Source organism: Xiphophorus couchianus, chromosome 2, assembly GCF_001444195.1.
Source record: "Xiphophorus couchianus chromosome 2, X_couchianus-1.0, whole genome shotgun sequence".
NCBI classification, from domain to species: Eukaryota; Metazoa; Chordata; class Actinopteri; order Cyprinodontiformes; family Poeciliidae; genus Xiphophorus; species Xiphophorus couchianus.
In genome coordinates, this window is record NC_040229.1 from 583,648 (window position 1) to 609,836 (window position 26,189).

General features: G+C 37.4%; 3 protein-coding genes across 6 annotated transcripts; all 3 read left to right on the forward strand.

Moving 5' to 3' along the window:
* The first annotated feature begins 853 nt into the window (after positions 1–853).
* On the forward strand, positions 854–8,513 carry LOC114137603 (interferon-induced protein with tetratricopeptide repeats 5-like). Its single transcript, XM_028006308.1, has 10 exons — positions 854–1,070; positions 2,021–2,203; positions 3,188–3,377; positions 5,108–5,299; positions 5,425–5,652; positions 6,219–6,360; positions 6,444–6,567; positions 6,646–6,799; positions 7,076–7,123; positions 8,144–8,513. The coding sequence occupies exons 1-10, from the start codon at positions 1,066–1,068 to the stop codon at positions 8,339–8,341; spliced, it is 1,464 nt and encodes a 487-aa protein (XP_027862109.1). The 5' UTR covers positions 854–1,065; the 3' UTR covers positions 8,342–8,513.
* A 3,006-nt stretch (positions 8,514–11,519) lies between these two features.
* On the forward strand, positions 11,520–17,510 carry cabp5a (calcium binding protein 5a). Its single transcript, XM_028000378.1, has 7 exons — positions 11,520–11,905; positions 12,315–12,364; positions 12,687–12,717; positions 14,786–14,929; positions 16,360–16,469; positions 16,962–17,109; positions 17,202–17,510. The coding sequence occupies exons 2-7, from the start codon at positions 12,317–12,319 to the stop codon at positions 17,228–17,230; spliced, it is 510 nt and encodes a 169-aa protein (XP_027856179.1). The 5' UTR covers positions 11,520–11,905; positions 12,315–12,316; the 3' UTR covers positions 17,231–17,510.
* A 2,529-nt stretch (positions 17,511–20,039) lies between these two features.
* On the forward strand, positions 20,040–26,149 carry nif3l1 (NIF3 NGG1 interacting factor 3-like 1 (S. cerevisiae)). 4 transcript variants are annotated; one of them, XM_028000336.1, is made up of 7 exons: positions 20,040–20,198; positions 20,981–21,552; positions 22,508–22,664; positions 22,913–23,036; positions 23,769–23,907; positions 24,584–24,667; positions 25,912–26,149. In XM_028000336.1, the coding sequence occupies exons 2-7, from the start codon at positions 20,991–20,993 to the stop codon at positions 26,094–26,096; spliced, it is 1,251 nt and encodes a 416-aa protein (XP_027856137.1). In that variant the 5' UTR covers positions 20,040–20,198; positions 20,981–20,990; the 3' UTR covers positions 26,097–26,149. The 4 variants fall into 4 exon arrangements, with proteins under 4 accessions (XP_027856137.1, XP_027856165.1, XP_027856156.1 ...); XM_028000364.1 differs by having other exon boundaries at positions 20,049–20,203; positions 21,100–21,552; XM_028000355.1 differs by having other exon boundaries at positions 20,049–20,198; positions 21,100–21,552.
* Positions 26,150–26,189: the final 40 nt, after the last annotated feature.

Consider the following 26,189-nt stretch of genomic DNA (forward strand, 5'->3'; position numbering starts at 1 on the left):
ACCCAATGATACGATCCTTTCTGACCTGTCACTGCTTCCCTCATAAGAATTAAACTTAAAATCACAGGTAAATTGTACTCAAGTAAAAGTAGCACTACTTCAATATGTTTTTGTAGTAAAAAGTAGTCGTACAAGAAAAAGTCCACTCAAGTACTGAGTAACTGATCAAATTATAAATCATTTAATATTTAAAAATTACATAATCAGACCAAATTCTAAAGTTAAGCGGAAATTTTGCCGTTTTAAGGACGAAAATGACAATAATTTATATAAGTAACAAAAATAACAAAAAATCAAGCAAAGGAAAATTTTTCCAAAGCAGTTCCTTTCAGTAAAAAACTTGTGAAACTTTAACAAAAACTGTAGGTGTGTGTCTGTGTCTGGTGAATGTTTTGGTTAAACCGTGTTTGTTTTTCATTCAGTGGGTAGAAAATACAGAAATTTTACTCAAGTTAGTGGCCCTAACCCTCCTCTATCTACTGTATAAATATAACATGGATAGTTAAGTCACATTTGATGCCCTGTTACTTAGCAACCCCACCTGAGCCCAGCCCCATTACCTAGCAACTATTGCATTAAAAGTAAACTCAAACATTTCACCACATGAAAGTCAAAGGTTTTATTTTTAAAAATACAGCAAGACAGAAAAATCATCTGAAACTAAAATAAATAGGTGTAGATAACATCACAAGGACAGAAAGACGATTCTGTCTGATGGAAATATTCCAAATGTGCTGCAGCTGTAATTCTCTGGATTCCAGAGCAGTCAGTGAAGGCATCCCTACAGCTTTATCAAAAGTTTATTTCTGTCACAGCTGGCAGTGAAGGCATCACCGCAAATGTTGCTTCAGTTTCAGTTTATTTAGGGCGTCAGTGGAGGCACCGCCAGAGCTTTACTTTCACTCTCATTTCTTTCGAAGCGAACATTGAGCTTTAGCATTAGTTTAATCTCCGTCGGACCGATCAGTGAAACGGTTCCCAGCGCGATCATAAATTTGATTTCAGATAATTCAGTTTCTGAAGAGGAGTGAAGGGTCTGTCCTGGAGACTGAACTCATCATCATCATGAGGTGTGTGTGTCTCCTAGGGTCTAATTTCATTAAGACTCAAATGAATCAGGCATTAGTATTTATAATTGTGCGTAATCTCTGACGAATTGATGAACGATCAGTCCCACAGTTCATTCTCACTAACAGGGGCGGAGGTGATGGAGAACAGGTGTTATGCCGAGAAACCAGAACAGTAAACGATGTTTTACTTTAATATAAATACATAAACAAACCTTTCACATAAAATAACCACGTTTATTAGTGCAAAATAAACACTAAGGATGTAAACAGTGACACGTATAAAATGTTGAGTTGTTCAAATTTGCATAAACATTAGCTCATGTATTAAAGCTAACGTTAAGAATCTAATGTTTCCAATCTCTGAAGTTTATTTCTTTAAATGCAGAATGAATCTGCGTAGCAATTATAATATTACTCAATTAAACGAAAAGAGTACAGTGCAGTAAAACTACTCACATAAGTACCTTTTCCCCTAAAAAAGTTACTCAAGTGAATGTAACCAGTACTACCCACTTCTGAACATATCATCAGTAACAAGCTTAACGTGATATATTGGTGTTAGCTAGTCATCATTTAGCTACCATTACCTTCATCCAACAGCATTACTCAGACCGCTCGGTAGCTTGTGGGAAAAACTGTTCAAAGTTCTTTGCATTTTGTTATTCTTGACATTCTTGATAGCTTTTATTAATCCAAAAGTTTGGTCAGTATCAGGGATGCTGAGCTGTACGACTTGGACTTGGATTAAACTTTTTGGACAAACCTCTGCTAGATTAACTGACACAGTTTAGTTAATTGGAGGAACACTTGTGGATGTACTTTAAGGCTACACCTTAAACAAAATCTTTCTGGTAGAAGTGAACAAACCTAATCTCAGTAAATAAATTCAGTCTGTGTTCAGATGTGCCGAAACACCATCAGTGCTAACTCTGCCTCTGACACGCCCACAGTGACAGCAGCAGCAGTGTCCTGTTCTCCAGGCTCCAGCAACTGCAGAGTCATTTTACCTGGGATCTGAAGAAGGAAGACATGGAACTTGACAACCTGAGCACTCGACTGGAAGAGCACATAACTCTTGAACTGGGTCGTCCCGGTGCTGTGGCTCTCTCATACAGCCTTCTGGCTTACGTCAGGTATGTTAGATGTCTTCCTCCAGATTCAGTCTCTTACCGATTGCAGTTTTCTGGCCAATTGCTAATTACGATCTTTAAAAAGCCTGAACTGCCGATTCAGATACCAATTTTTTTTGTCTGAAATGTCACTAAATATAGCAAGAAAGTCACTAAGTTGGTAACAGTGGAGTGACTATCGTTAATATCTCTCACGAGACAGCAGAAGACGACAGAGGCATATTTTTTTAAACCTTTGCTGAGGTAGTTGAGATGATTCACATGTAAGGGTCGGCTGCTCACCGATCTCCAAAAAATTCAGGAAATCGCTAAAACAGGTGTAAACAGTAACGTAAACAGCACTGTCAGAAATGCAAGAAGTTTATAGCAAGTGTGTGGATGACCTAATCATCTGACTGTTGACTGGAGCAATCCAAATCATTGGCAGAAATGGACGGCCCCAAAACCCAATTTTGCTTTGGGCCCATGGAGACTTGGGCCGGCTCTGCCACCAGGTGTTTGCTAATTGCTGCTGGCTAGTCTGAAGGAGTTCAGTGAGGATGAGATGGGAGAGGGCTGCTATGTGAAGCAGAATCTCAGAAGCATGAAAACTGCTAGGTCCGCTCTGGCTTTGGCATGGAAGATTAAAGGATTTTTAAAACATGCATGAAAGAATCAAGGCAACACTTAGAGTATTTTTTTGCTGAGGGAATATTGGCCAAAGTCTATACACAGCATCATTAAGTAGGTTTGTAAATGTCATTTAGTTTCATAATTATGGACAATTATTATTATTATTATTATTAACCTTTATGTTACCAGAAAAATCCCACTGAGACTAAGAATGTTTTACAAGATTACACAGAAATACTTAGTCAAGTAAATTCTGTCAGATTGGGATTTTCTTGGTTTTCTTTGTTCCTCTTGCAGAATCACAGCAATGGGCCAGAAACTTTCTTTAAATAGACCCTAAATATATACTTTTTTGATCACACCGTTTGTTTTCAGATACCTTCAGAACCGGCCAGATGAGGCCTTGAAACAACTCCTCAAATCACAGCAGACGACCGAGGAGGTCTATGGAGAGGACAGTGAAAGGCGGCTTATCGTGACCTATGGAGATCTGGCCTGGCTGAATTACCACACGGGGAACTTCACAAAGTCCCAGACCTACTACCAAAGAGCCCAGGACATCTTGGTATGTCATCCCCATGACAGCAGTATACACTCCCCCACCCTGCTCAGGCCTGGCATAACTCTCTGTCCCATTGAGATGAGCAGCAGAAGTAATGTTCTGGATCAGACTGGTTCTGAGTCCGGTCCAGAAATGTTGCCTCAGTCTCCTTTTTCATGCTGTTCTATTGAAGTATAAATACAAAAAGCAACATTAAACATTAAGAGCACTCAGTGTGAAAGTTTGGTTTGGTGTTATTCAAACAAAGACGCCCTGGTACTCACCAAATCTTGAAGAATAACAAAATGTGTTCAACTAAAGACAGATTTTTGTGTTAAAGTCAAACGTTAGAAAAAAAGAGAGGCATATGAAGATATGGCCATACATGGAGAGTGTGAAATGTTGAGATCAATTCAAAGTGTGATTTTTGTTAAGATTTTGAGGTCAGGTGATTTTTGAGGTTTTTGTGCAACAAATTTCACAATTTTACAGCGCCACCGAGTGGTGGACAAAAACTAATTAGACATGATCGATATCGTGTTTGCAGTTGGCTATACTAAGGAAATATTTTACAGTTTCAAACGCATAGCCCTTTGAATTGTGCAGCTACGTGCAATGCGATGTTTAATTAGTTATTAAGTTCTAGTAGGGCAAAAATTCAAAAATCCACCACTCTAACTTTTTTTTTTGCTTCTTGCATAGAGTATATTGTGCTTGGTTTTATCAGACATTATCCAGGGGGTAAGATTGGCTTTGACAAATGCAATGTTTGTGGCTCTATGGTGAGAAATATTGAAGACCAAAAACTTTTGCACAGTGGCTTATCTGTTGGACTGTTTTGATCAATTTTGACAATGGGACTTGCAGTTTTGCCTAGAATTGGCTGTCCGCTTGCTTCCGTGGCTCAGAACCCTATTTAAAGCTGCAAGCAGCCTCGTACGGACATTGCAGCTCAGCACTGGTGAATCTACAAACAGCCTTCTGGCCTGTACAATGCAGGTTCAACAGCATATCTTAAAAGTCTGGCTGTAACCCAGTAGTTCCCAAAGATTTTCTGGGCCTCCCTATGGATTATAATAAAATCCCCCCCAAAAAAGAAAAAAAAAAATCAACTGGGCACACACATCGTTCAACCAGACATAAACCTAAACACACATTTTGTTTTCAAACTCCACTGAAGTTTATTTCACACTTCAGGTTGCAACAAAACAAACTACAAACCATCTTTACAGTGAAACACTTTTGTGCAACTGGTTTTTTTGTCTTTATTCATCCATACTGCTTCCCGCGCCCCCCCTGCAATGGCACTGCGCCCCCCCACACTTTGGGAACCACTGCTGTACCTCAACCTTCCAGGAAGCAGTTTTGAGAGATGTTTGACATTTGCAGTTAACAATATTGTGCTAAAGTGGATTCTGTTTTATACAAAATGTGATAAAAATAGTTTTTAAAAGCATCAGGTTTGATGCAATTGAATTAAATAACACTGGATGGAATCAATGTATTTCTGTTGGTGCTATGTAGGTTGTTATTGTCGACTAAATAAGTTTGCCCTGCTGACACACATGGTCACAATAGGTCAAAGGTTTGCATGGAAGACTGCACACTTTCACACAACAATCATTTTTGTACATTTCAAGTTGTGTGTAAAATATGTTGTGTATACACAAACTGTATGAGATCCCTGGTTGTTGCTGCTGAGTTCATCTGCAGCTGGAAACCTTGAATTTTCATTGCTTCTTCTGTCTCCGCAGAAAAAATATCCCAACAGCTCCTCCGAGGTTCTCCATCCAGAGGTGTATGGGGAGAAAGCCTGGACCTACCTCAAGTTATCTAAGTCTCACTACCCCAAAGCTATTAAGTGTTTCGAACGGGCCCTGGAGGTCCAGAAAGATGACAGTGAGTGGAACGCCGGTTATGCCATTGCCCTCTTCCGAACAGAAAGGGTTAGTGGTTGAACCAAAATGCTGACTGTTTTAAGGCCGTATTAGCTGGGACCTACATTTGAGGATCTTTCATTTTATTATCCATGTGAAATATGAGTGTAACCTTCAAACTGATCTGCTTGTAGAATACTCCAGAAGCATCTGAGAAAGCCACGGACTCTGCTGCCATCACACAGCTTCGGCGAGCCCTGGAGCTCAGCCCTGATGACGGGGTTCTGCTGTCCATGCTGGCTGTGAAGTTGGGTGTCGAGAAAAAATATGAAGAGGCTAAAAGTCTTGTGGAGAAGACACTGAAAGTTGCCCCAGATAACCCTCATGCAATGCGCTACATCAGCAAATACCTCCGTTACCAGGTTGGTGTGGCAGACTGCTCTTATAACAACAGTGCATCTGCACTCCCTAGTCAAACTTTTGAGTGCAGTTGTGAATAATAAAACATAATTTAACGAAGCTTCGAGGCAGATACATTTTCCTTGAGGAATTTAAATAATTGAGGTACTCAACTCATTCGAGGAATCGTTACAGCCCTAGTCGCCACAGCGGCCCACAGATAGGAAGAAATGGACGACAGACAATGGCAGGGTGGTAATAAACACCAAATGGCCCAGAAATCAGAGAGCAGTGGGAGATGCGGTAAGCCTAAGCATTTTGGTTCCAAGCTTGAGCACAAAATGACTGGCAAGCGGAGATTTGATCCGGGCAGAGACACGTTTTGAGCACAAGGAGAAAGGTTTGAAAAATCGCTGTGAACGTTTGAAAGAGAGCAGAAGTTTTGAGTACAAGCATTACAAGTTTTGAGAAGAAAGACATGAAGTCCTGCTTTTAAATTGAAAAATTTCCCCACACACTTCAAGTTTTCATGGTGTGTAAAATAAATAAAAAGCTCATTCAGACAGTCCATCTCTCCCGTCTACTACAGGGAGATATTGAACAGTCAATTGTGCTGCTGGAGCGAGCGCTGGAGAGGAGCAACACATCAGCATTCATCTACCATCAGCTGGGCCTGTGCTACAAAAGGAAGAAGATTAATGAGCAGAAATCACAGCATTTCGATAAGCAAAGTATTCATGAGTTCAAAGTAAAGATCTGTGTGAGTGTGTTTTTTAAATTCATGGCCTATTACTGATGTTCTGCCCTCCAACAGAGGTGGAACAGTTACGACGTCAGTGCATTCTTTACCTGGAAAAGGCAGTGAAGATTAGACCTTCCTTTTGGTTTGCACGGCTAGACCTGGCTCTAATGTATGGAGAAGAGAAAGACCTCAGCAGGTGAGATAAACACAAAGCTACACAATATGTGCCTCAGTCTTTACCGATATGTGGATCTCTTTATTCTCTGTCTATCAGGGCTGAGGAAATGTTCCAGCATTGCTTCAAGAAGTCATCAGACAAACTCGATAGTCTGCCTGTTCACGATCGTCAGCTTATTCACCAGCGATACGCTGAATTTCATCTCTATCACACCAAGAAGCAGGATGAAGCAATTACTCACTACACAGAGGTCAGTTCTGAGCTGAAGCTGTTCCAGTTGGTTTCTTCTGCCTGATGTTAGGAGGTGGTGCAAAGCTGACCGTAAATTACGTGCTGTAAATTAAAATTACGTCACTATCAAAACCTTAAAATGAGCTCCTCTCTCAGCTCATCTTTGACTCATTTGTGACCCTTTTCTGACTCCCCTCCTCTTCACTTCCTGTCTGAGTTCCCTGTGAATCCTTTCAAACTCTTGTTATAACTCTGACTGGTTTGTAATGCCTCTTTGACTCCTGTAAATCCTCAGGGTCTACAACTGGTACAAAACACATGGGAATGGAAGCAGTGTATTCAGGTGAGCATCTGGTGCTACAAACATCACTAAGAAAGCAAATTTCCATCAAAGCTTCTGAACAAGATCAGATGTCTGGAAAGTTTGAAGAACATAGGTTGGTCTAAGTTCTGAACATGAGCTTTCCGGGACACTTCAGGTAAACCAGAACACTGCAGATCTGCATTAGAACATATAATTGCTAACTCTAACATAGACCTGTACCTGAACGTATCAACCCAGTACGTTCTGCTCTGGGTATGATGACGGGTAGCAGTTCCTTATTGAGGATTTCGGATGCAGTTCAGTTTAAAAATACATTAAAGCAGCCTCTCCATTGCCAGCTGACAAGCTAAAGTCCTTCAGATAATCAAATACAGGGTTTCCCCCAGTGTATTATAAGCCTGGCGGGCCACCAGGCTTTACTTGGGTCCCACCAAGCTAATTTATTTTAGTTTTTTTTATGTTTGCATTTTTAAGACTTTATAGTCGGTATTCAAGCATCAATCTTCCAATAACACATAATTAACAAGTGATATTTTCAAATTTCAAATAAAAGTTTGGAAAAATACGATCCAGTTAAAAGTATGGGGGAATTTTTCTGCCATAATCCAAGAGCACACACTTTCAGTCTGAAAGCAGGATTTCATGTCTTTTGTTCTGAAAAGTTGTAACTCTTGTCCTCAAATCTTCTCCTCGCGCTCAGACTTAGTCTCTGCTCGGACTATCGGCTCGCTTACGAAACATTTTCTGCTTGCTTCTGGAACAAAAACGCACCGTCGCCTGGCAACCTCTCAGCCAATAGAATGAAAGTCTGTCTGTGTGGCTACTAGTGATCGTAGAAACCGGCGCCGCCCACTGGATGAAACGCATCCAGATTCAGTCTGTTTAGAAAAGCAGCTAGAGAATTGACTTTCAAATATTCATTCACTTTCAGAAGGATTTCCTAGCACAAGAGTTTAACCATTCTTAATTAAAGCTCATCTTTGAGTCTTCCTTTGCTTCTGCACAATGAGTTGATATTTTCATGACCTTTTCCTGCAGAAGCTGAAGCAGATTGCAGAAAGTCGCCTTTCTGAAGACAAGGATGACAGCTTGGCTTATTCTGTTTTGGCTCAAGTGGCCAAAGCTGAAGGAGACAAGAACAAAGCTGCAGAGCTTTATGAGAAAGCTCTGGACTGTGATGAAAACAACAGCAAGTACCTGTATGCTCTGTGGGAATTGCGAATGGAGCTGCACTGATTTATCACCACTTATTTAAAATAATCATTTATTTAAATGTGAAATTCACATGTTGAATTGAGACATGTCATATGACTCTAAAGAAATTGTTTTTTAAATTAAATCATCGTAGTTGTGTCTTTTCTGAAGTGTTACTTGAGTAAACTAGTTACATTTACTCAAGTAACTAAATGAGTAAATGTAACTCATTTAGTTACATTTACTAGTTAGTTTAGTTACATTAACTAGCCCACTAGTTAGTTTTGGATACTGTGATGTTTGGCAACATTTTTCAGGGAGCAGCTGATTAAGACCTTACCACCCAGCTCTGTTTCGAGACCTGACCAAAACCCCAGTGTCCTTAAAAATGAGATTTAATTAAGTAAACAACAGGCTTTCATGTCAAAATTATCAAATGTTGCAAGTCATACACTCTTACATTTGACAAGCTGACTTTACTTAAAAAACCAGCGCTGGACGGTGAATGTCACTCTGTATCTGCTCCATTTGTGTGACTTGCATGGCTTGTAACATTTGATCATTGTTCGGCATTAACAGCCTGTTTTATACCTACCCAAATCTCATTGTTTCTCAAGGTAATGACACTGAGGGATTCTGGTCGGGTTCTGAAACTGGTAAACGGGCCAGGGTGGTCCACAAAGGGGAAAATGAACAAACTACAACAACTGGGGGCTCATCCAGTTACTCAGGTAAAAGTAAAAAGTAATCGGTCAAGAAATTACTTGAGTAAAAAGTCTACTCAAGTACTGAGTAACTGACCAAATTATCAATCATTTAATATTTAAAAATTACATAATTAGACAGAGTAAGTGGAATTTTGTTTGTAACAAAAATAACAAAATCAGGAAAAGCAATTTTTTTTCCAAATCAGTTTCTTTCAATAAAAAATAAATAAAATGTTAACAAAAATTGCAGGTGTGTGTCTGTCTGGTCAATTTTTGGTTAAAATACATTTGTTTTTCATTCAGTGGGTAGAAAATCCAGAAATTTGTACAAGGTAGTAAAAATACTTCTTTTTCAAAAGAAATTACTAAAGTAACTAATTGAGTAAATGTAACTGGTTACTCCCAACTCTGCTCATGCTAAACCTTTTACCACCCAGACGTTTCCTCACCCACATACCTCCAGCCCTCTTTTCCACAGACATCCTTTCCCAGCTGCGGATTATGCCTTGCATAACCTCCTCAACTGGCCCACTGCACAAAAAAAAAAAAAAGAAGATAATAAACCGTTATTAGTCCCTGTTCGCATGATGGAGCGCATTAAGCTTCTTATGCAAACAGATTTCAGACAGATTTACATAACAGAAGAAGAAGCAGACAGACAAGGGAAGACGACTTGGAGTCCGATTCACCTCAGACAGGTGGGTGTGAACGTCTCCGCTCCACGACGTGACCTTTGACCCTGCAGGGTTATGAGTCTGGAATAAAAACAGTCAACCTTATAAACACTGCAGCAGATTACCGCGCAATAGGATAAAAAATAAAAAAAGATGTCAGGGCCTGTGACCCTTTAATACATCCAAGATCTGGTTTACATTATTGTCTGTGAAAGGAGGAAGAGCCTCATAAGCTTTTGTTGATTTATAGTGACACATATCAGCTGCAGCATGAAAAGTCTGAGGCTTTAGACATTTAAGCTTCTTTAGTTGTTGCTTATTTTAGTCAAATGCGTAAAAACTCTAAACAATCAACATAATACCTAACAGCGTGTTTGTGGTAATTATGTAGTTTAGTTTGATGGTGGATTTACAGCTGTCATAATCTGTTGGAGGATTTTTGGTTTGACGTTAGGTTAATTAAAACGGGATATTATAAAAAAGGAATTAATTAAATAAAAATCAAAAAAATATCTGTCAAGAAGAAAATAAAAAAGTATCTTAACTCACATATGTTCAGAGTTAGGTAGTAACTACTCAATATAATTTTTGGTTAAAGCAAGTTTTTTTTTTCATTCAGTGGGGGGAGAATCCAGAAACTTTACTCAAGTAGGAGTAGAAATACTTCATAATAAAATTACTCAAGTAAAACTAAAAATACAGTGTAGTAGAAATACCCCTAAAAGTCCTTTGTTTTAAAAATAAAAAAATAGTTATGGCATTTTCCCCATGTTATCAGTGAAATAATCTACCAGGGTAACTTGTCCTTTTTTAAAATAGATATCAGAGAATTATTTACTTGAAACAAACAAACCTGTATCTTGTTAAAAAGTTACTTTTAAGTTAGATTTGTCTTGTTTCTAGTGTACTAAAATATTTGCACTAGAAGTTAGACAAAAATACTTGGTAAGATTTTGTGTTTTTGCAGCGTAATTCTGATATACTTTGCAAATTTAGGACGAATCTTACCAAGTATTTTTGTCTAGTTTTTAGGGAAAATATCTTAGTTCGCTTGAAATAAGACAAAGCTAACTCAGAAATACTTTTTCACGATATAGGAGCTAGATTTAAGTAAATAGTTACTTAATATTGATAAAAGTAAATAAATAAATAAAGTACTAGTTCCACTGGCAGATAATTTTCTTATAACATGGGGAAAATATTTTGTTACAAATGAAATAATCTGCCAATGGAACTAGAACTGGGTTGCTAGGTAACGGCTGGGCTTGGCAGGTGTTGCTAGGTAATGCTGCTAGTTGAACTACAACTTTTTTCATCAATATTAAGGAATTATTGACTTAAAACAAGCTCCTATATCTTCCTGAAAAGTCACTTGTGAGTTAGTTTGGTCTAATTTAAATTGATATTTGCAGTAGAAACTAAACCAAAAATACTTGGTAAGATTTTGTGTTTTTGCAGTGTGATGATCTTACTAACATTACTAAAGAAACAAAATAATTTAAATGTTATTTCCATGTTATTACCTGATAGTGTTACCTATAACAAACATTTTCTATTAATATTAAAGAATTATTAACTTAAAACAAACTCCTATATCTTGATAATTTTTATTTTATTTTACCTACAACTACTACTCAGTGGTAATTGTTATTGTGTCTTGTCTCTATGCTGTAACTGCGAAGTAATTTCCCTGCTGGGATGAATAAAGTACTTCTACTCTATTCTATTCTATTCTATTCTATAAAAAGCTGCTTGTAAGTCAGTTTTCTCTTATTTCAAGTGTACTAAGATATTTGCACTAGAAACTAGACAAGAAATACTTGGTAATATTTTGTGTTTTTGCATATTTTCTCACATCTCAGACTGCAGTAATGTTAAGAAACTGAGAAAGCAGAGAAAGCAGAGCATCATGTTTGCTGCTGCCGACCTCCAGACACACCACTGACTGACTCCTCCCACTCCGCCTCACATTCAAACATCCGCGGCTCACACGGACTCCGGCTCACACGGACTCCCGAGCATCATCATCATCAGCAGCAGGCGGGCCACACCAGGTCGGGTCGCTGCACGCTGAGAGGCAAAGCTGTCTTGGCTGAAGAGGGACGGCTCACAGTCCAGGAGGAAGAGCGGGAAGCAGAGGAAGACTCCCGCCGCTCTGCAGGTGTCAACCCAGGCCGAGGCTTCATGTGGGACGCATTTAACTGAGGAGCAGAAATCACCAGAAGGTGAGACACTTTCTACACTGCAAAAACACACAATCTTACCAAGTATTTTTAGTCTGGCTTAAAGTGAAAATGTCGTAGAACAGCTGAGATAAGACAAAACTAACTTACAAGTAACTTTTTAACAAGAAATAAGAGCTTGTTTTCACAAAATCATTCCTTAATATTGATGAAAAAAGTACTAGCTCACTCTTTAAAACAACATTTTTTCCCACATTATAGATGAACAAATCTGCCACAATTTAAATAGATACCGTTACTTTTTTTTTTTTACAATATTCAAAACTTATTCACGTAAAGAAGCTCCTATATCTTGCTTAAAAGTTACTTGTAAGTTAGTTTTTTTTGCAGTGCATGATGTATTTCAATCAGTTTTAACATTTTTCTCTTTATTCCATAATCCCTCTCACAGAAATGAGCTTTGGTGCAGCGTGCATTTTCCTGCGAGGAGGGAAAAACATTGTAAGTATGGAGGAATATTTCTTTCTTGCGGCGTTTATTGTTTGCAAACATCAGCTGCAGTCTGGACGGATTAAACAGAGACAGAAAATCTGCGTCTGCTTTCTGCAACCGCATGCCAGTGACGACTCAGGCCATAATCTATGTGTAAATCCACAACATCAGAACATCCATTAATTTTAATCTGGTTCCTGCACTGATTTATTTTTAATTCTGAGCAGCAAATTTTCAGGATTTCCTAAATCAATTTGCATATTTAGTTTTTGTTATCTGAAGTTTCTTTATATTGAATCCAATTTTAGATTTTGTTTCTGTTTTTGTGCAGTCAAGACAGCTGGCTGAGGATGAAATTGATGGTAAGTTCATCACTTTATACTCCTCATGTTTTTCTTTTGTTTATTTTTTTGTAGAAATGCAGCAATCTGAATTTTACAGCCAATCTCAAGAGTTGAATAGTAACTAGATACATTTACTCAGTTTCTTTACTCAGTAACTTGGACTTTTTCAAGTATTTTTACAATGTTGTACTTCTCACTATTACTTGAGTAACTTTTACTATGAAGTATCGCTACTCTTACTTGAATAGCATATCTGGATTCTCTACCAACTGTGAGTAACTTCACTAAATAAAAAACTAATTTGTTTTAACCCAAAATTCACCTGACACACACCTGCAGTTTATGCTAAAGTGTTTTAAATTTTAGATTGAAAAATGTAGATTTTGCCTCATTTTGCTATTTTGTAATTATGTTATTTATGTAAATTATTTTCATTTTTGTCATTAAAACATAAAAATTTCCACATAAACTAACATTGATGTAATTTTTAAAATCTTAAATTGCCTTTTTACCAAATTCATTTTTACTTTTACTTGAGTAATTTCTTAAAAATAAAAATATGTTAAAGTAGAGCTACTTTTACTTGAATACATTTATTGGTTGCTCTGTCCACCTCTTCAGATTTCTAGTTTTTATAAAACTCAATAACTCTTTAGGAACTATGATATTGGAAGATCTGAGCTCCTCATCCAAAATATTATTTAATGAAACTAAAACTAAATTATTTGAGAGTTGACATTTTAAAATGTCTTTAGAAATCACAAAAGTTAACTCTTTCCGAATTTTCAAAAGTTGACAACATTTTTAAATTCAGCAAGCTCCAACACAGACAAAGGTTAAAAACACTTTGTTGTACTTTTTTCAGCCTTCCTGTTGTCTGCTGAAAGTTTTTCTCTCATCTGCTTTCTCACAACTTGTTTTAAGAGCAGATATTTTTAGGAATGTCAAAGAAAACATAGATACTGGTAAATATTACAATATTAACATCAAATTATTAAAAAAAAAACCTGGTCCTAGACCAGATACTTTCATCCCAATCTCTGGTTCCAAAACCAGATTGCTAATCTCAAATTAAAGTGTTTTATTAACCAAAATTCTCACTTTGATCATTTTTATGTTTTCATTTGGGTCTCAGCTGTTTTTTGGCAACAAGTTCCTGTTTTTGGTGTCTGGAAAATGAATCGTTTCAAAAACCTCTCGCCTGTGAAGTCCCATTCCATGTGCCGTTACCTAGCAACACTATCCAAGCCCAACCCCGTTACCTAGCAACCCCAGCAGAGCTCCAGCACATCAGCTGTACACCATCCAGAAACCACTTGCTGCATTATAGTTGGTTGTGCAGGAGGCTCTACTACTGCTTTTCAAAGATGTGCAGCTGTATATTTGAGCATCTGTTTGCAGCCATTCTCTTGTGTGAGTGTAAACGTTGAGTTTGGGGGCGTGGCCAGTAGCAGCTTATCTTGATTTAAAGTAACACGACACCCTAAAACAGCTCAAAACAGGCAGAATTGGGCAAACTGAAATCTCATTACATAAGAATAATTTTGTGCAAAAATGTAATGAAAATGTTTTGTTTAGGCCATCAATCTATGAAGTGTAATAGGTCATTTGTAAGATCTCTACAGAGAGATGTCACACATCAGAGTCTCTGCAAAATTTTCCCTTCATTCACAGGAATTACAGCACATGTATAGCGACAAAAACACATTATATGAATTTAAATATTATTCAATTTACCAAACAACAAGCTAAACAAAAAGCGTTAGGGTGTTGAATGTGTTTTGGTTTTGTATTGTTTTCTTTCCTTTTATGTTTCTGTTTAAGGATTTAAATATAAGAAGTGATATGTTTGGGGGTTTTTATATGTTGCATTTATTAAGGGGTAAATTAGTTTAATTTGATGTATAAATATAAACCTTCTGCTTGTTCCTTTACAGTCAAGTCAGTTTTTTAGGTATGGAAAACAAATTATTTGATGCCTGACTGCATAAATAAGAAAAAAAATCAATCAATGAAATTACACTGTCCCAGCAGAATCTTGCTGCACTTCTCATATTTACATCTTTTTGTGCATTCATTTCTGCAGAGCTGCGAGACGCGTTCAACGAGTTTGACAAAGACAAAGATGGGCTGATCAGCTGCAAAGACCTGGGGAACCTGATGAGGACGATGGGCTACATGCCCACCGAAATGGAGCTGATTGAACTCGGCCAGAACATCAACATGAACCGTGAGTCCCACAGGGTTGCCAGATCTGACAGTTTACAGCCCGAACACAACGCAAGACCTGCCCAACTCCAAAAAAAACAAAAAACAGCTGAAATCTCAACATCTAATGTGTCGAAGAGGATTAGAGCCACTGAGAAAAAAATAATTATGACTTTTATATCAGAATTCTGAGGTTAAACTCAGAATTTTCTCTTTTTTTCATTGGCCCTAATCTTCCTCTCTCTAATGCATAAATACAACATGGATTGTTAAGTCACATTCCATGCCCCGTTACCTAGCAACCGCAGCTGAGCCCAGCAACGTTACCTAGCAACCAGAGCGGAGTTTTTATATATATTACCAAAAATTTTACTCAAGTAAGAGTAGTAGTACTTCAACAAATTTTTACTGAAGTAAAAGTAAAAAGTAGCCTTCCAAGAAATTACTTGAGTACAAAAGTATTTGGTAAAAACTCTACTCAAGTACTGAGTAACTAATCAAATTATCAATCATTTAATATTTAAAAATTACATCATCAGATGGAGCAAATTCTAAAGTTGAATGGAAATCTAGGTATTTTTAATGACAATAATTCTTATAAGTAACAAAAGATAACAAATTTAAGCAATTTTTTTTTTCCCAAATCAGTTTCTTTCGATAACAAACTTATGAAACTTCAACAAAAACTGCAGGTGTGTGTCTGAGTCTGGTGAATTTTTAATTAAATTTATTTTCTGTTTTTAACTCAATGAAGATAAAGAATCCAGAATCTTTACTCAAGTAGGAGTAGATATACGTCATAATGAAATCTACAGCATAGTAAAAATACTCCATTTTCAAAAAAGTTACCCAAGTAAATGTAATTGAGTAAATGTAATTTGTTACCCAACTCTGTATATATATTTACATATAAGACCCTGAATTCATTTATAGACTTGCAATGTTTTTGGTTGTCCTCTGATTAGAACCAGATCCATTTGGGACTGTAATGGACTCGACTCTTTGAACTTGATAAGATTTGTGTTTTTTGTAGCGATATGAAGTTGCTCTGGAAATTCTGTTTTACTGTACTTCTACATAGTGATACTTGATTAACCAATGACTAATCATTAATGATGTCACATTTAAAAGATTCTAGACATTTCAAAATGAATTAACTAATAATTGCAGTCTTTCATTAATTTGTCTGTGTTTTCTGCTACACAATAACAGCTATTTTCAAAAGATTTTCCACTGAAAACTTTCTAAAAACCTGTCAAATATCGTAAGAATCAGCCCAGATTTTAACGAACTGCCCACAGCCTTTCGTTCCAGTGCATTGTGTTTAAAAGCAGCCCAACCTGGCAACACTGGAGTTCCCTCTAAATTTCAGCGTGAAGCTAGGGAGTGTGTAATGAAATGCAAAAGACTGAAGAAGTACTTGCTGAAAAACAGAACCCATTTCCTCTGCAGTTGGCGGCAGTGTCGACTTTGAGGACTTTGTAGAACTGATGGCTCCGAAGCTCCTGGCAGAGACGGCTGGGATGATCGGCGTGAAGGAGCTCAAAGACGCTTTCAAAGAGGTGAAACCGGCAGAGATTTACCCAGGAGGGTTAGGGACACTGAAAAACACAGAAATAATTCTGACTTTAATATCAAAATTCTGACTTTATTTTTTTTTCCAGATTTCTGACTTTAATATCAAAATTCTGACTATAATCTCAGAATTCTGACTTTTTTCTCAGAATTCTGACTTTAGTTGCAGAATTTTGACTGTTTCTTGGAATTCCGACTTCGACCTCAAAATTATGACATTTTTCCTCTAAATTCAGATTTTTTTTTTTTGTCAGACGTTTGACCTTAATCTCACAATTCTGACTTTATTCTTGGAATTCTGATATTAATGATATTATTATTTTTTCGCCTAAACTTTGACTTTGATCTCAGAACTGTGACTTTTTCTAAAAGTAATTTTTTCCACTGTCCCTAATCCTCCTCTGTAGAAATTACCAGGAGTTATTCTGAACAACTCTCTGAGTTTTTTTGCTTTTTGTTCCTCTTTTCCCCTCGGCTAGTTCGACATGGACGGAGACGGAGAGATCACGACGGAGGAGCTGCGGGCGGCCATGAACAAGCTGATGGGAGAGCACATGAACCGCAGAGAGATCGACGCCATAGTGAAAGAGGCGGATGATAACGGAGACGGGACAGTAGATTTTGAAGGTACATAAGCATGACTCCATTTTGGGTAAATGTGATCCATGCAGAGCTTTACATGTAAAATAATGAAACCTCTTTTTGCTGTTTTCTTGTAGAGTTTGTCAGAATGATGTCCGGCCAGTGAGAATGCAACAAGATTTCTATTGCACCTTTTACGATGATCCTGCACAGGCGGCGTCTTTCTCCGAAGCTGAACCTTCAGCACTCCAGTTAATTCAGCACTGAAAATAAAACCATACCAACTTTTCTCATTAAGGATTCTATGCAAACTAACATTGACAATTTAATGAATGTATTGAATTGAACAGCAGAAAATATATTGTTTTGTATGCAAACTGTAAGTTATTTCAGATTGGTTTAATGAAATAGATTATTTTGGAAATAAAGGCATTACTAATTAAAAACTGCCTTATTGTGTAATTATTACTGTCTTAAACCACAACATGGGGCTCTATACAATGGATAAATATTGTTTAATACCAACATTTAGAGACCAATTCCTTGGTAAAGTTAAAATCAAATTCCACAGCAACACTGGCATAATGATAGCTAACTACAAACAACGCTAAAGGTACATTTGGAATGATAAAGCATCTGTTGTTGACATGTTGGTAACATTGGGGCCCCAATGAAAATCTGTTTTTGTTTGCTGCTCCTGTAAAGTTAAAATCGAAAGCCATAACAAAACTATCCTGATGTAAGCTAATTACACACAAAGCTAATTATAGTAAGTATGCTACACACATAGATAAAGCATCTGTTGTTGATATGTTGGTAATGGGGGTGGGCCCAAATTAAAATCTGCTTAGGACCCCAAAAAGAGTTGGACTGGCCCTGCATATTGAAAAGCAAAACTAAACAGAAACATAAAATATGTCTCAAACCTAGAATATTAGATTTAAATTAGATTTTACTATAAATGAAGCTTACCTGAGATATCAGTCTTGCTAACTGGTTTACTGTAAATTAATGTTTATCATCTGATTTTGCTTTCAAATAATTAAAATAATATGATACTTGTCTACCACTCTGCATTTTAAAATCCTTTTTTTTTGTTTACTTCTCTTCTAAGGTTAAAATAAAAAAGCCATAACAACACTGGCATGATGTAAGATAGTTACAAACAAAGCTGAAGGTCCGTTACACATAGATTTGGGATAATAAAGCATCTATTGTTGACATGTTGGTAATGGGGGGCCCCAAATGAAAATCTGATTGGGCTTGGACCGGCCCTGCATATTGGTTATATCATTTTATGGATTTTTCCCAAAATAAGGGATTTGTAAGTCTAAAACATCATGTGAGCAGAAATATTTTACGATTGAGCAAATACTGTACTGTACAAAATGTAAAAAATGACATATCATACCTCTTGCATAACAGAATTAAGTCCATTGGGGGAAAATGCTTAAAATCAAAACCAAAAAAAGATTTTTAAAAATTAAATAAAATGAAAGCTCCATAATCTAATTATCCAATTTTTCCTGGTATATCACTGCATAAACAGGGTCTTTACTTCCACCGCTGACCTGGGTTCAGAGGATTCTGGGGCTTTATCTTCTAATACTTTGTCAGAAAGCTCCAAATCCTTTCCAGTGGAGATTAAATGCCTAGTTGGAAATTTGGAAAGTGGACAGGGACGCTCTGTACGTTCCCATGTGGACTCGGCAGACATGTGGACAGATGTTAAAGCAGAGTGACGAACTGTGCTGAGCCTGAAACCGGCGGACAGATGGGGTGCAGGGGGCTTATAGTGCCAATTAACTGGAATAAAACAGTTCTCTCGGTGAACAGGCTGAACCTAAAACATATCTGTGAATCCCACTAAACAGACAGAACACAAACATTGATATTACCAAAAAAAAAAAAAACTCTTATTGGGATATTTTAAAACTCATGTTTGATTTAATCATTTTTATTATCGCGTTTATGTACATTTTGTTTATGTTAATGGAGAAGGAAGAATCAGATGACGTAATGATGGTTACCATGCCGTTTATCTGATCCTTCCCTCATCCTAACATCAAGCATCAACCTTTTTTTTTTTTGCTTTAATCCAGACTAATCTCCCTCTTGGTCACTCTGAATCCCGAGGAAGCCAGACTGCCCAGAAGCCTGCTTTCGTGTCAGAGCTGCAGGTTTAACCCTTCAGCAATCTTCATCTGCAGCCATGTTTCATTTGCTTTATTGCCAAACTGGTAATCCTTCTGCGTATATGAAGCTGAACTCTGACCAGATTCACCTTAGCGCGGCTCATCATAGTCGTCTTGTCTTTTTATGTCTAGTTTAATGTGGAGGTTTGTTTCATAATCTTGTAAATAACCTATATTGTGTAATACCAAGGCTAAAGAACATTGATTAAATTTCCTCCATTAGCCAGATAAACCGCTTTGTTTTAATGATGCAACAAGTTGGTTAAATAATTTAGGATCCTTTTATTTTTAGAATTTAATCACTCTAAAACCAAATTAGTAAGTATAAAGATAATTAATTTCTAAAAGATCTCAGTAAAAAGAACTTCATTTTAAATTACAAAATGTTTCAAAAACATTTTCTCTGCTAATCATTCTCTTACTATAAAAACATAAGATTGTATTTAAGTAACATACTATTTTATCACACAATATTTTTATTATACATTTATTCTTATATGTTTAAGTCTGACTAGTAAATGATGTTGCTTGACTTGGATCTGTTTGATTTATTAGAAATTAATCAATCAATTAAATACATCTGGGCTCAGCTGGGATTATGTATTTTTTCCCCAAAAGCGTGAAATAAAACTGGTTCATTTTCTTTAATAATTGAGAATTAAAATGCAAAATAAGTTAGGAATTGCTTTCTAAAGACTTGCTATTCTTTATTTCACCATACGGTAAAACCTTAAAGTTATAATCTGTCCCATCCACAAGTAGAGGACAAAAAAAGAAAACTACAACTACAACTTGCACCTTGGTATGTTGAACGGAAGCCTAGAAAGGGCATTTTGAGATTTCTGCTGAAAGTGTGCTTCTTCTGCTTCACTTTTCCGACTTAGATCATTTTAGCAACGTAACTCCTGAAGTCGTGATTTGTTTAAAACGCAAACCCGGGTAAGGTGAGTCCATTTATGTTCGCATTTGTATGACGTTGTGCAGAGGTTGACTCTAACCGTTAACTGCAAAGGAAATGCTAACCTTAGCTCTGCTGCTAGCGTCTTGCCTATGAGCAGTCAGAGCTAATGCTAATATTAAACTAAGCTTCCGCGCCCTGGAATACCCATAAGTTTGTTTGATGCTTAAAATGGTGACACTGAATAGAAATGCCGTTTTAAAATGTATGCATCTTTGTGACTCCATTTAAAAAAGTGAAACTTACAGCAGAGTGGTAAAAGTACGGTCCGAGGGCCATTTGCAGCCCTTGGAGTTAATTTTTAAACCAAACACATTTGTATACCAGTAAGATTTGTAAATCACATTCTATAATAAAAAACAATCAGAAAATTTTAATTTCTTTAAAATATGTACTTTTTTGTTGTTGTAGGTAAAATAAACCAAACATTACAACAAATACAGATTTTTAAACTTTTCATATATACATAATTGCACTATATTGTAGTATGAGATTGGAGGCAGCTTGTCCGCATCTGATATATTTTCCTTCTCTGTCTCATTGTGGTCGATCTTGACAGCAGCCATTTTGTTCATGTATCTTTCTCTCGCACATTTGTGTCCAGATACTTTCTTTCTGTTAGTCTCCAAGTCATGAGTCTGCTAGTTATTGTGTTGCGCTTGCTTACTAAGATAGCACAGATCACTTCAAGTTCAGACTTGTTGGAACTATGTATTATTAAAATAACAACTGTTTGGTGTTTCTTTTCTTTTTGTCCTGACAGATCTCCACTGATGCTGCCAGGATGGAGAAATCTCTCTTGGACGTTTTACTTTCTGAAAAGCAGAAGACTTTTAATCTGTAAAAGTTCAAACTTTAACACTTCAGCTCTGTTTCCCTCAGCTTCATCCGGCACTCAGACCAGACTGACCTCAGGTCTTCTTCTGCGTTCCTCGGTTCATTCTCCCTCCGTCCGCCGCCTCTCGGTCTCTGCCGGCCCAATGGAGCTGAAGGAGGTTCTGCAGGTTCTGGAGCAGCTTGCTCCTCTGTCTCTGGCTGAATTGTGGGATAACGTTGGCCTGCTGGTGGAGCCCAGCAAATCTCGGCCAATCAAAACCGTCTTGCTGACCAACGACCTGACGGACGGCGTCATGGAGGAGGCGGAGGCCCTGAGCTGTGACCTCATCGTCTCGTATCACCCACCGTTGTTTCGGCCAATCAAGCAGCTGGTTCAGAAAGACTGGAAGCAGCGGTTAGCCATCCGGGCTGTTGAGGCTGGGATGGCTGTCTTCTCCCCGCATACGTCCTGGGACAGCATGAAGGGAGGGGTGAATGACTGGCTGGTTGGCGGTCTGGGTGAGACGCCACAAAGTTTCTACGTTTTGTTTTTGAGAGTTGTGAAGTAAAATTATAAATCGTCTTCAAACCTTCTTTCCAAATGAATAATAAAAAAAAGAAACTATTTGACAAACAGCATCAATAAATAGCAATATATTAAAGTCTTACCCCAGATTCTTAGATCCCTTGAGGTCTGGACTTTGAGTAGGCTGCAAGTGGGAAATGCTGTAATCATAGAAAATTGAAGTAAAAGCTGACCACCAACAAAAATTGTAATAGAAAACTGATTCAGACACAGACACAATTGATGCAACTGCAGACAAAGTACTGAAACCAGTCGAATTGTTGCAGCCACAGGAAATAAATGCTGCCATCACAGAAAAATTGCTGCAACCACAAAGTTGTTGCAATGGCAAAACCATTCTTACAACCAAATTGCTGCAACCATAGAAAAAATAATTGATGCAACCACAAAAAATTGCTGCGAAGGCAGACATAATGCTGTAACCACAGGAAATAGAAGCAAAAAAAGAAAATTACACAAACAGGAGAAACAGAAAGTGCAAACCTGCTCCAGACCACTAGGGGGAGTCTAGAGTACCCAATGTTACCTATGTAAATATGATATTGTACTGATTTCCCAATTTCTTTCTTCCTCTAACTTTCTTCTGGACATCCAGTTGAATCATGACTGAGGATCAGCTCCCCCCTAGAGGTCTGGAGGACGTCCGTCTTGTGAAGCGAGTTTACAACTTTTTATACTCACTTTGCTTTTTGTGGCACTTTTACTTCTATTTTTGCAGTTTGCAGCATTTTTCCACATCATTTATTTTTTTTTGTTTGTGTTTTTTGGAGTTTACATTATTCATGTTCTTGCAGTTCATTTCATCATTTGTTGCTCCTGTTCTACACCAAAGAAAATGCCAGTAAAATACATTGAAGCTGGTTTTTTCCCCTCACCTTTGTCTGTCAGGCAGCGGTCAGGTGTCGGTGCTCAGTCAGGCCCTCGGCGGCGCCTCCCACAGTCACAAACTGGAATTCACGGTGAGGAGTCCAGAGGAGCTGAACGCTGTTGTGGAGGAGCTGAAGGCTAATGATGATGGAACAGCACTGCAGTGTTCAGGCACCAGGTAGCGTCAATATTAAACACTTATCCTGTAATATGCGGGTAAGAATGTGCAGTTTTCATGCTTTACATGACGCAAGATTTAAAAAGTCAGCTCTTTGATTAAGTCTACTGGATACAAATCACACACTTTGTGGGGATTTGGTTATTTGTTCCAACAAAGCTGCAAAAAAAAAAAAATTAAAACAAAAAGAAACTATCATTTTTAGACCATTGCATTGAAAATAAAAGACTTTTCTTGCTTCACCACAGACCAGACAGCAGCAGCATCCATGTCAGCTTAACTTGCAGTGCCTCAGCGCTGACCTCTAGTGTCCAGATCCTGTTAAAGCACAGTGCTCCCTGCCAGTCCCTCAGCATCCTCAAGTTGGAGAAGGTACAATTTTATAGTTTCCCATTGTTATTAGGTCTGCAGCTAAAGATTATTTTAGCAATCTATTTTTCTGACGATTAATTGGATTTTTTAAATGGCCACATTCTCCATATTTTTTCATTTAACCACTTAAGCCTATTTTGTATACCATTAAAAATGCAAACAAATAATTCAATTCCTTTTTTAACATAAAGAATGAACATTTTATTGCCTAAAATGCAAAAACATAGCATTTTATTAGTGAAACTGTGACCAGTTGTTGCAAAAAATGCATCTGCAGCTAGAATGTGAAAAGTTCAGCAATTTGTGGTCGACTCATGAATACAGAGTAGAGCTGATCATTTGGTTATTTTTTGAATTAACTGATTAATAATTGAACAGAAAAAGGAGATTTAAAAATAAAATTGAACCAGGTGACTTGAGGAGTTCAGGGTAAAACATATTTACAGACAAAAGGTTTTTGTTTTTTTTTTTAACCTTAAATGCAAAAAAATATATTTTTGTACAAAAACAGCCTTAATTATTCCTCTAAGTGTGTTGTTCTTTCAGCAAATTAACTTTGAGTCTGTAAACTTCAGTTAACCACTAAACAATTCTTAAGATTATTTCAACAATCAATTAATCACAATTAATTCGATTAATTGTTTTAACCCCAATTGTTTAATTATATATTAAACTATGAAGTTTAATGCATTTTTCCACAGCAATGAAGTAAAGTTACGATGTCACCTGCAGGCTCCTCTGCCGGGCCACGGCCAAGGACGGCTGAGCGTTTTGGACCAGCCGGTCACCGTGGCAACAGCTATCCAGAAGATGAAATCCCATCTGGGATTAGCTAATCTCCGTTTGGCTCTGGGAGCAGGCAGGACTCTAGGTGAGCAAAACTGGACACAAACACATCACTAAACGGCATTTTTTTCCCCTAACATTTAAATCTTTATTAGCTGATTTAAAGATATAAAGTTTTACTGCACAGAAAGCATAATCTGGATTTTCCTTTATAGGCACTCACTGTAAAAGAAAAAAAGATGTGAAATAAATAAATTAAGTAATTTAAAATATTAATCTGAAAATTAAAATAAAATATCTAAATTTAGATTTAATTCATTTTATATATAAAATAAAATAAAAGCTGTTAAGCTGCTCCATTTTCTCTAATTTTTGGAAACTTACTAATTGTAGAGATTTTTGGTTTTGGTGGTCATTTATTGTATTGTTTGCCACTTAAGAAAAATTGCTTATAATAAATTTCAGTTAATGTTAAACTGAACAAAATGTTTTCACTATTTTCTTTACTGTTTATATCAGTAAATTTAAAAATATGATTAAATTTAGTCTCTACATGCAGTTTAGTGATATAAATCACTTTTTAAATTAAGTAATAAATGAAGTTGTTTAGAAAAACAAATAGTTTTTCTAAACGCAGCTTTTATGTTGTGGTGCTATGAATGCTGTGTCTTGCACTTTACCTTCTGTGAGGAACGTATTTTTAACAATTCAGTTTCTTTAAGACAATAATAATAATGGGTCATTGTTATGCTTTATTTCAGAGTCCTCAGTCTGCACTGCTGCGGTTTGTGCCGGCTCTGGAGCCTCAGTGCTGAGCGGCGTCCAGGCCGACCTCTTCATCACGGGTAAATCTGGAAACAGTCGAACAAACCGGAGCTGTAGATGGCAGCATTCACTGCCACTTCTGGTAAAGATGTGGAAAAAACAAGCTTTAAAATTATCTTTCTATATACAAAATGTTTAAAACAGCTGAAACTGTGACAAACGAGGAGAGATGTAGAAGAAAGTTCATCTCGAAACCACAGACTGAAGCTGCTTTGTCATTACAAATGTCCACAAATCTTTTAATATTCTGCTAATGTTGGGGGGGGGGGGAAACATTGCCGTGTAGCAAATTTATTTTCAATTCCAATTTGCTTAATTTTATGGTTAATGGGAAAACAATAATTTAAAAATTTGGACCAATATCAATAACCGATATTTATCCAATTTGTACATATTTTCCTATCCTTTTCATCACGTGACAACACAAACAGGAACAAGATAGAAATAAACTAAGAATTTAAATAAAACTCATTTATCACAACGGTGTACCAACAAAAACTTAAAAAACAAATTTCCCGTTATGGGTCACAGAATCTGAAGTAGCAACCACCCATTTTGCTATTTCTGTTTTTCCATTTGGGTTCTACTGCCTCTAAAACAACCCAAGTGCTTAAAAAAAAGACACTCAGCCAGTTTTTTTTTGCAACAACTTATGTTTTTGGTAACTGGAAAACAAGTCGTTTCAACATTAAGTCACATTCGACAGGCACTGCACCGTTACCTAGCAACCCCAGCAGAGCCAAATCTTGTTACCTAGCAACCCAAGCGGAAGTCCAGCAGATTTGGTTTTACCGCGGCATGCTCTGTACAATGGCTGCTGGAAAAGACAAGTGTTTTGTTGCTGACTTACCATCCAGAAACCACTCGCTGCTTTCTTTTGGGTTGTGGCTCCACTTCTGCTTTTCAAAGATGTACGGTTGTATAATTGCGCTACTGTTTTCAGCCATTTTCACGTGAGAGTGTAAACGTTGAGTTGGGGGGCGTGGCCAGCAGCAGCTTATTTGGATTTAAAGTGACTTTAGTAGGCAGAATTTACCAGATTAAAATCTCATTATATAATAATGATTTTATGCAAAAAACATAAAGTCTATGGGCTAATCAGTCTATGATTAGCCCATAGACTGACCATAGACTGACCTGTTCAAGGAATTATACTGGGTCACCTTTAATGCTTTTTCCACATCTTTACCAGTTGATTCCCTTTGTTAAGCTAAGTTTACTTGATTGGTTCGTGCCTGTGGTGTAGTAAAACCTGATCTTCCAGGTGAGATGTCCCACCATGAGGTGTTGGATGCAGTGGCGAAGGGAACCAGTGTCATCCTGAGCGACCACAGCAACAGCGAGCGCGGTTTCCTGGTCGTGTTCAGGGAGCGGCTCGCCGTGCGTCTGCCCGACGCTGTGACGGTGGTGCTGTCCAAGGCTGACAGAGACCCGCTGGAGGTCGTCTGAAGAACTCCTGAGTTGTAAATAAATCATAAAACACAGGAAAGTCGTCTACTGAACTTAAAATGGCTGCTTCTCTTTTGTAAAAACGGGCTGTGA

Excerpts from the sequence above, each read along its gene's own strand:
- LOC114137603 (XM_028006308.1), top strand. Across the intron at positions 3,378-5,107 it reads AAAGAGCCCAGGACATCTTG|AAAAAATATCCCAACAGCTC; the intron begins GTATGTCATCCC and ends CTGTCTCCGCAG. Across the intron at positions 5,653-6,218 it reads GCAAATACCTCCGTTACCAG|GGAGATATTGAACAGTCAAT; the intron begins GTTGGTGTGGCA and ends CGTCTACTACAG.
- cabp5a (XM_028000378.1), top strand. The coding sequence starts at position 12,317 with ATGAGCTTTGGTGCAGCGTGCATTTTCCTGCGAGGAGGGAAAAACATT. Across the intron at positions 12,365-12,686 it reads TGCGAGGAGGGAAAAACATT|TCAAGACAGCTGGCTGAGGA; the intron begins GTAAGTATGGAG and ends GTTTTTGTGCAG. Across the intron at positions 16,470-16,961 it reads TCAAAGACGCTTTCAAAGAG|TTCGACATGGACGGAGACGG; the intron begins GTGAAACCGGCA and ends CCCCTCGGCTAG.
- nif3l1 (XM_028000336.1), top strand. The coding sequence starts at position 20,991 with ATGCTGCCAGGATGGAGAAATCTCTCTTGGACGTTTTACTTTCTGAAA. Across the intron at positions 21,553-22,507 it reads CTGGCTGGTTGGCGGTCTGG|GCAGCGGTCAGGTGTCGGTG; the intron begins GTGAGACGCCAC and ends TTTGTCTGTCAG. Across the intron at positions 24,668-25,911 it reads GGCCGACCTCTTCATCACGG|GTGAGATGTCCCACCATGAG; the intron begins GTAAATCTGGAA and ends CTGATCTTCCAG.